The sequence below is a fragment of the Rissa tridactyla genome, chromosome 3 (assembly GCF_028500815.1).
Source record: "Rissa tridactyla isolate bRisTri1 chromosome 3, bRisTri1.patW.cur.20221130, whole genome shotgun sequence".
Lineage (NCBI taxonomy): Eukaryota > Metazoa > Chordata > Aves > Charadriiformes > Laridae > Rissa > Rissa tridactyla.
The window spans coordinates 8,560,064-8,569,227 of NC_071468.1; the positions used below are offsets into that span (position 1 = coordinate 8,560,064).

Consider the following 9,164-nt stretch of genomic DNA (forward strand, 5'->3'; position numbering starts at 1 on the left):
TGAGCTCCCCACAGCTCACAGGGAGGGAGCAGCCCCTGATCCACCCAGGGGTGACAGAGCATGGCCAGGACGTGCTGAGGTCTGGGGGCACGCAGTGGGCACACACGAGCTCCCCTCTGCCACGCCGTGTGGGGTTGCCTTCCCACTGTCTGCGCTGTGCTGGCGCCAAAAGGCAAGGGTGCATCTGGCCTCGCGTGGCCGCCTTTTTCCCGGTTTCACCGTTTGCTGTGGCTTTTGTGATGGGCAGCACTGTGGATGGTCTGGCCCCCTGCTGCATGGCCCGCTGGGGGATTTCACGCTGTAAAACATCCCTGTTGAAAATTGCAAGCCGAGCCCAAACAGGAACAAAAATCCCTTCAAAATCCCCTTCTCCCAGACAGCGGGTTTCTGTCTGTCTTGGCCGTGCGCTGAGAAAACCGTCGGTCCCGTTGCAACAACGGGGAAACAGGGGTCTGTAAAGGGGGGGTCCCCGGTGGATGGAGCCACCCTGCGATAACCTGGCCCTTCCCAGCTGCCCCTTTTCCGTTTGGGGGGGAGGATTTCTGCTCTTTCCATACCAGGGGCTGCTCTACAGCAACCCGGCCGCCCCGCCGTGCCCAGCAGATGGAGCTGGGACCCCGCGCACTGCCCGGCTGCCTCTCGCCTCCCCTGCGGGGGTGCCGGGCTAGGGAGGGGGTGCAGGGGCCGGGGGGGACGGGCTGGGGACGGGGTGCAGGGGCTGGGGAGAGCTACAGGGGGCGGGGAGTGGTGCGGGAGCTGGGGAGGGGTGCTGGGCTGGGGAGGGGGTATAAGGAAGGGGGTGCAGGGGCTGGGGAAGGGGTGCGGGGGTTGGGGAAGGGGTGCAGCGATGGGGAAGGGGGTGCAGGGGCTGCAGAGGTGTGCAGTGATGGGGAGGGGGATGCAGAGGATGAGGAAGAGGTGCAGGGGCTGGGGAAGGGGTGCCGCGATGGGGAAGGGGGTGCAGGGGCTGCAGAGGTATGCAGTGATGGGGAGGGGGTGCAGAGGATGAGGAAGGGGTGCAGGGGCTGGGGAAGGAGGGCCGGGCAGGGGAAGGTGGTCCCGGCCCAGCTGGAGCGGTGGGCTGGCGGTGGGTTCCTGCACGGTGCTCGCTCGTCCTGACAGCGGCAGAAACAACTTTTCTGAAAAAAAACAAAAACAAAAACAAACCCGAACCCACCCCCCCCCGCCCCCCCCCCCCGCAACGCACTGCAGAGAGCATCGTGACGGGGCGCTGGCTTTGCGGGGGGGGGGCTGCGCAGGGTGGTACCCCGCGTGGCCTCGGGGTCACGGCGGGGGATGCCCGAAGCGGGACCGGAGCTCTGCCGCGTGTCCCAAGGGGATGCGGCGGGAGCGGCCGGGATGCGCCGCAAGCATCCCCCCCCGGAAAAAAAAGGCCGGCGCCGGGGCGGTGGGGGGGGGGGACCCTTCTCCCCGGGGCGGGGAAGGTCCACGGGGGAGCGTGGCCGCGCGTGGGGCGGGGGCGGCGTGGGAGGGAGAGCTCGCCCGCAGCCGGGGCGGGGAGAGGCGGTTGCCGGCGCCCGGGAGAGCCCTTCCTCGGCGGACGACAGCCGCGGCGGTCGCCGGACCATGCCGGGGGAGCGGGGCCGCTTCCCGCTGCTGCTGCTGCTGCCGCCGCTGTTGCTGCTGCTGCTCCCGGCGGCGCCGGCGCCCCAGGTGAGCCGGGGGGATCCGGGGGAGGGGGGCACGGAAAGGCTTTCCCGGGGTGGGGGGGAGGCTCCTCTCCTCTTTCCTCCCCCCTCCCCGTGCCGGTGCGCTGTGTGTCCGTCTGCCCGCCCTTACTCCGGCGGCGCACACCGCGCTCCTGCCCCGGCAAACAGGTGGGCAAAAGCCCGGGGGGGGTGTGGGGGGGTGGAGGGCGGGGGCTGGGCGGGGGGGAGCATAAACAGGGCTTAAACCGGGCCCGGTTTCTTTTGAGCTCTATTTTTTCCTTCTTACCCTGCACCTGAAGTCGCCACCGAGCACACGGGGGGCAAAGAATCCCCCCGGGTTTACGGGAGAGCGGGGGTTTGCCGTGGCTCAGCATCCCGCGGGGAGATCCCGCTGGCTCGCGAAGTTAAAACCAGCCCTAACAAAGAGCTGTTTATTAAAGCGAGCTGCACGCCGGGCATCTCTTTGCTTTTGCCTCCCTCCCTCTCGGCGTGGGGCGCCCCAGAGCTGCGGGCACAGCCCGGCTCATCCCCACCAGCAGCCCGTGACCCCCTGAAATTGCACCAAGGGACGGCACACCACTGGGGCTGGCTTTTATTTCATCTTTGTAAAGCCTCAGTAGCTATTTGGAAAGGAGAATAACTTCACGCCTGCAGAGTATAGGGGGGGAAAGAAATCCCTCGGGCCAGGTGGGCTGGAACCCAGCAGCTCTGCTCTTCTCCTGGAGCTCCTTTGCCCCCAGCCTCACATCACCCAGCCCAGACCCTGTGCGCTCTCCTCCATGCACTCTGTGAACCTCTGAGCTCTAAAATTGGCTTGGCTTTGCTCAGCCCTTGTTCTTTTTCTTTGGTTTTAAGTCAATTCCACAGGAAACCTATAATAATGATGCCCGCCTCCTGCATGAGTCAGTCCCGTGGTAGCGATCGGTTTGTAGGCAGGAGTCCCACCAGTGTCCCTGGCCTCAGCAGAACTCACAAGACAGCTGTTTTCCTCTTATTTTGTAATGTGGAAGTGGGACAGGGCTCTAGCTCCAGCAGGATGAAACATGAGTTATGGCATCTCTCCCAGGGCTAACAAAACGATTACAGCCATGCTTGTAGCACTGCGTTACCCATTTAGATGTAGGAGACCACGGCTGAGCTAAGAAACTTCTCCCGTAGGCTAAAAAACCTCCTGCATCTGGCTAAATGGGGAGGGGGAAAAAAATAACCAAATATCCCAGGAGACCTTTGATGCTGCAGAGCTCCTGCACGAGCATCCCTCTACGGCCGGGGCATGGCAGCATGGGGCTAGAGAGATGTCCCCCTGCTGACATCCCCGTCCCCACAGAGCTGCCTCAGCAGGCAGCAGCTCCTGGCCGCCATCCGACAGATGCAGCAGCTGCTGAAGGGGCAGGAGACGCGTTTTGCCGAGGGCCTCCGAGTGATGAAGAGCCGCCTGAGCACCCTGCACGCCTCCCTGGCCAAAGCTGCCCCTGAGCCGCCGGCCGGTGAGTCCTCCCTGGGTCCCAGCAGTTGCTTTTATGGCCTCAGAGGATGCTGGGGTGGGCAGGTCGGGATGCTCAGGGCACGTCACGGGTGGAGGTGTGGGCATCTCCATGGATGGAGATACCCGTTCCCATGTTAGCAATTCGTGCTGGTGAATTAGAGCGCTTCTCCAGCCTGGTAAGGCACGGTGAAGCTCAAAAGCCCGTAGCTGCAAAGCAGAGGAGGTCCTGGCAAACCACTGGAGGCGAGTGCGCTGGAAAACCATGTCTCCAGCAAAAGACCCAGAGTCCTGTGCTGGGAGCGGGAGAGGGGTGGCAAGAATGCCACCAAACCCCTTGCCAGTGACGCTCAGCATCCCTTCCGGAGTTTCGCTGTGGGGCTGGGTGTTACTGATTAACGTTAGTAGGCCAATAGTCGAGGAAAATAACAGTTAAAGAGGAGGTGTTGGAGAAACTGGGTGGACCATGGCCCAGGTAGAGCTGGGGGCAGGAAAGATAAGGCAGTGCTCCCCCAAAGCACATACCTGAACACTGACCTCCTCCCCACGGTGCTCTTGCAGCCTCCTGCCCTGCCCTCCAAGCCCCCGCGGACGGGAAGAAGTTTGGCACCAAGTATTTGGTGGAGCACGAGGTTCACTTCACTTGCGACCCGGGTTTCCAGCTCCTGGGGTCCAGCACACGGACGTGCCAGGCCAACGGCAGCTGGACCGGGCAGGAACCCCACTGCGCAGGTAGTGCTCTGGGCTGCCACGGCTGCGGCCGTGGGGCTGCTTCATGCCCCGTGTCTGCCCGCGGGCAACATTTGCAAGAGTGGGATACGATTTGGGTTTGTTTAAACCTGGGGGAATTATTGGGGTTCACCAAACAGGGGGGTATCGCAGCTGTCCCTGACTCCCCGACAGCCGACATCCCATGGATGCTACAGCTCCCGCGGCTGGTACTTGGGGGTTTCTCCTCCTCAAGGAAAGCTGGAAATTACAGCTGGAGCCTCAGCTGGTGTTCAGCAGCACAGAGGAGGGGAAAAGGCATCGGTGCTACGACGGCTCCCCGCGTCACAGCAAACCTTTGCACTGGGGCACAGCCGCAGCATCGCCAACAGCCGGTGTCCCAGTTCGGCAAAAGAAACGGTTATGACATGCCGTGGGGTACCGGCATGGCCCAGTGCCTGCGGCGTTTCTGGGGCTTACTTCCCAAAATAAAATAAAATAAATGAAATGTGGCTGCTTTTTTTTTTTTTTTTTCCCCCTCCCGCAGAGATCAGCGAGTGCTCCAGCAGCCCCTGCCAGAACGGCGGGACGTGCCTGGAGGGGCTGAACCAGTACAAGTGCCTCTGCCCCCAGCAGTGGACTGGGGCCACCTGCCAGTACCAGGCGCAGACGGGTGGGTGACCCCCTGCCAGGGTGGGTGACCCACCACCCTCCAGGCGTGTTTCAGCACCCCATCCCACCATGTCCAACCCCATCCCGCGGTGTGTGTGTCTGTGTGTCTGTGTGTGTGTGTCCCTCCCCCAGCTCCCCCCACCTGGAGCGTGACGGACGACCCGGCCTTCAGCCGCCAGCCCCGCTGCGCCCAGATCGACCGGACCCAGCACTGCAGCTGCGAGCCCGGCTTCCACATGAGTGGCACGGCCGCCAACGGCCTCTGCCAGGGTGAGCCACCCCCCGGGGTGGGGACATGACGGGGGACAGGGACACGGTGGGGTGGGCTGGGGGGGTCTCGGCTGTGCACCCGCTCCCCTCCTCTCTCCACAGACCTCAACGAGTGCGAGGTGTACAAGCGGGAGGGGGGTCCCCGGCTCTGCGCCCACGCCTGCGTCAACCTCCCCGGCTCCTACCGCTGCGCCTGCCCCGGCGGATACGTCCTCCTGGGCGACGGCAAGAGCTGTGAAGGTGAGGGGGTTTGGGGGGGGAGGCTGGAAACCCGCGCGTTTTAAGACTTTTCCCCAACTAGCACCGTTGCTTTTTTATTTTTTTTTTTGTTTCCCTTTTTTTCTCCTTGCTTGCAAGCATTTCTGCATGCAGAAATCCCAGTGGGTTTGCGTACGGTACCCGTGCTGGAGGGGGAGGAAAACGACGGAGGTCCAAGCGCTGGCAAACCCCTGCGATGCTTCGGGGGGGGGCCGCGTCTCCCTGAAAAAGAGCACGGGAGCCCCACTGCCATGATGGAGCCGTGCCCCTGTGAACGGGGCATCGCTGAGACGAAACACAAATAGCATTAAAACCCACGAATTAGACGGGGAGGGGTCAGTTCGGAGGCTGGCAGCCCTTCCTAAAACAGGGGAGCCGGGGTGGGGGTTTTGGCAGCAGGGCAAAGCGACAGCAGGTCAGGACGGTGGGTGGCTGGAACTGCTCGTATGAAAGTCTCCTCCTGAAAAACAGGGATGTTTTTTGCGCTTTAAAATGTTGGTTATTGCAGCTCACGGTGAGAAAGCTCGCGCTTTCTCCTCTTCTCCCCGATGGCTGCGTGTTTCACAGCGTCTTGCTAACGCTCCCAGCAAATACCTGCATTCAAAGCTCCTGATTTCATTGTCGGGTATCTTACTGGGTTACACAGGTGTTTAGTAAATAAAAAAAGAGATTTTTGTTTTCAACCAGCTTAGTAGAAAGTTAGGAAAATAAGCTGCCCTCCTGCTGTGAGACTGCTGCCACTGTTTGCTAGCCCAAGGCAAAGATCGGGGGAGGAGAGCAGGCACAGAACAGGATTTTAGACAATTTAGGTGTTTTCAGCCATCTTTCTCACTTTTTTGGGTCGTGTTTGGCGTTTGATGCGTTTCAAGGCGCTTTTGCCTATTTTCCGCCAAAAAAGAACCCCTCAATGGGGTCAGTTTGAGGTCTCTGGTCAGCTTCACCCGCTGCCCGCCGCTGTTTTGCAGACATTGACGAGTGCGCCCTGTCCCAGGACAACTGCACCAGGGGGACCACCTGCATCAACACGGGGGGGGGCTTCCAGTGCGTCAGCCCCCAGTGCCCCCAGCCCGCCGGCAACGTCACCTATGTCAAAACATCACCCTTGTAAGTGCGGTGGGGGGGCGGGGGGCAAAACCTGGCCCTACTTTGTTTTTTTGGGTGCTGGGTCCCAAAAATATGTGCATGGCACCCAGATGGCTCCAATGCCACCAAGGCAGGGGGGACACGCACCCCATATCCCTGGGGTTCCCTGAAAACCTCACCCCGACTTTTGCCTTCGCAGCCAGTGCGAGCGCAACCCCTGTCCGATGGAGAGCCGGTCGTGCCACCAAGCACCCAAAACCATCTCCTTCCACTACCTTCCCCTGCCATCCAACCTGCTGACCCCCACCCCCCTCTTCCGCATGGCCACGGCAGCGGCGCCCGGCCGGCCGGGACCCGACAGCCTGCGCTTCGGCATCGTTGGGGGCAACAATCGCGGCCACTTCGTGATGCAGCGCTCGGATCGGCAGACCGGGGAGCTCATCCTGGTGCAGAGCCTCAAGGGTCCCCAGACGATCCAAGTGGACGTGGACATGTCCGAGTACCTGGATCGCGTCTTCCAGGCCAAGCACGTGTCCAAAATCACCGTCTTTGTCTCCGCCTATGAGTTTTAGGGGAGGCGGCAGCTGGGGCGGCTTCCCTGATGGTGACGGTCCCTGCTCAGCATCCTTCACCTGAAAGCGCCAGCCCTGGAGGCAGGCGTGTAATGGGAGCTCCAGGTGACATCCCATGCCGAAGCCTCTCTGCAGTCAACCATCCTCCCCTCTGCCTTAAGGTTGTTCTGCCCGGGCGGCTTTTACACCACCCATGTGGGGAAAAATGCAAACGAGGTGCAAAAGAAATCAGGTGCAGGGGTTCCCCGCTCACCGGGCCGCGGGAGCAGGGCATCATCCTCACCCAAGGCTCCAGGAGGATGATGTCTCACAGCCTCGGTGCCTACGTAGCGCAGAAAACAGCGGCTAGAAACCACAGCCCGTATTTCCTTTTTAATTCCTTTTTTTCTTTAGGGAAGAAGTTATGCTGGTCTGTGCGGGAGGAGGGAGGCTCAGAGCGGCTGCCGCTCTCCTCCCCGCTGGCCTGGGCTTGCTTGCGCTGATCCCAGCCCCGCACAGGCGTGCCTCCTCTCCCCTTGGGATGCCGAGAAAACCCACGGCAGCCCGCGGGGAGGGGGCTGGTCCAGCATCTCAATCCCTCAGGATTGCCTGGGAGCGGAAAAATCCTTGAACATGCATCCCTGCAAGACGTGGCTGTCTCTCGGTGCCCTCCTTGGCAAGCGGGACGTCGCTGCCGGGCAAAGGAGGAGTCCCGGTGCCCTGCCGATGGGCACTGGCAATGGGCTAGGGCCATCCCGTGCTTCAGCCTGTGGGCAGCAGCTCCTTCAACCTCCTGAACTGGGCTGCGCGTGGGCATCCCCCCCCCCCCCCCCCCGGCAAAGACCTCAGGGCGGTCTTTGGCCACGCTCGGTGCTGGCGTCGAGGGGGCCCGAGGTGTGAATATTTTCATTTTTCAGTCAGCCTCAGCCTCCGCCCCACTGTGTGTCGGCAGCTCCAGGAGCAGCTGGGGTTCAGCTGTAACACACGCCGGGGGGGTGCGTGTGTGTGTGGGGGCGACACACGCTTCCCTGGTCTTGCACCCTTCCCCGTTGGTACCTGTTCCTCAGTGCGGCGCTTGTGCATGTTAACCACAACCCCCCGACGTTATGCATGTTTCTCCATTATGTTGGTTTTAGTACAATTAAACGACGCTATAGCCTCTGAGCAAAGTACCCGACACGCGTGCGGCGGGGGACAACGCTCACCCAGAGCTCTCCCGGGGCCGGGGGGGGGACCTCAGGGTCCGTGTGGCAAGAACCTGCCTCCATTAGTTTTATTTTTCCGCCTTAACGTTTCTTGGAAGGGGATGGCTGCCAGCGGGGTGGCTCATCCCCAAGCATCCTTCCCCCCCAACCCCGAGCATCCTCCAGAGGATCCATCCTTCTATCCTCAAGGAAGCGGAGCCTGCTGCTGCCCTTCCACAAAAGGCAGCGGGGCAGAGTCCCCTCAGGGGGCACAGCGTGTGCCGAGCTGCACCCACTAAAATCCTTCCCACTCCTTGACCCAGGGGAAGAGACTCCATGAGACCCATCTGTGCTGCATTCTTTGGGGGAATCAAGCTCCCGGGGTTTTTTTTTTGGAGGGGGGGTTCAGCTTTTCCGCGGAAGCTCGGAAGGAGGGCAGGGTCTCTCCCTGCAGAACAAGGAGGGACATTCAGTGCCTGCTCCTCGCCGCTGTCGGCACGGGGCTGCTGGAGCCTGGGCACGGCGGATGGAGGATGTTTGGGTTGGCGGGCGCTCTGGCTGGACGGTGGAGCTGGGCAGGGAAATGCATCCCAGGGTTGTGCTGGGGGCGGGAAATGAAAACCCAACAGGCTCCCTCCTCCCCCCCCGAGTGCTTTAAAAAAAAAAAAAAAAAAAAAATTCAAATGAAATGCTTTTCTGAAAGTGTAGCTGCCTTCAAAAGCGGGGGCTGGTGGAGAGAGGTGGTGGCCCAGCTCCAGCAGGGGTGCAGGTACCTGCGGAGCGGCAGACCTGGGGATTGCCCACCTTTAGATGGGGGTGACGGAGATCCACAGGGAAAGACCCGCTGCTGCAGGAGGACAGAGACCCTCAGGAGAGGAGAAAGGAGCGGTTGGTGGGGCAGCACAGTGCTGCCTCCCTCAAAGGGGGCTGAGATGTCCTATCCTCTCCCAAGGCAGGAGGACCTCCCTGTCCCACTGAGGATACCCCATTATTCCTGGGGTGGCATGGGAAAGTGTCACCATGCAGCTGGCCTCAGCACGGGGAAGGAGAAGGCTTTTTTGGACCGGTCCTGGTGTTACCGTCTGAGAAAACCCATAACAATTTATTTTTGTTTAGACAATTATTCTACCACCCAATGACCCCTCCCCACCTGGAACGGGGAATCGGGGAAAGCAAGGAAACACAAGAGTTGAAATACCAATAGATTTAATAGGATAAGACTAAATAATTAACAATCATGGAATCACAGAATGGTTTGGGTTGGAAGGGACCTAAAGATCACCAA

The 9,164-nt window shown here is 61.0% G+C and overlaps 1 protein-coding gene across 1 annotated transcript; it reads left to right on the plus strand.

Moving 5' to 3' along the window:
* Positions 1 to 1,497: 1,497 nt before the first annotated feature.
* On the plus strand, positions 1,498 to 7,845 carry FBLN7 (fibulin 7). Its single transcript, XM_054195641.1, has 8 exons — positions 1,498 to 1,674; positions 2,998 to 3,157; positions 3,715 to 3,885; positions 4,409 to 4,534; positions 4,666 to 4,803; positions 4,906 to 5,043; positions 6,027 to 6,165; positions 6,344 to 7,845. The coding sequence occupies exons 1-8, from the start codon at positions 1,588 to 1,590 to the stop codon at positions 6,714 to 6,716; spliced, it is 1,332 nt and encodes a 443-aa protein (XP_054051616.1). The 5' UTR covers positions 1,498 to 1,587; the 3' UTR covers positions 6,717 to 7,845.
* The last annotated feature ends 1,319 nt before the right edge of the window (positions 7,846 to 9,164 follow it).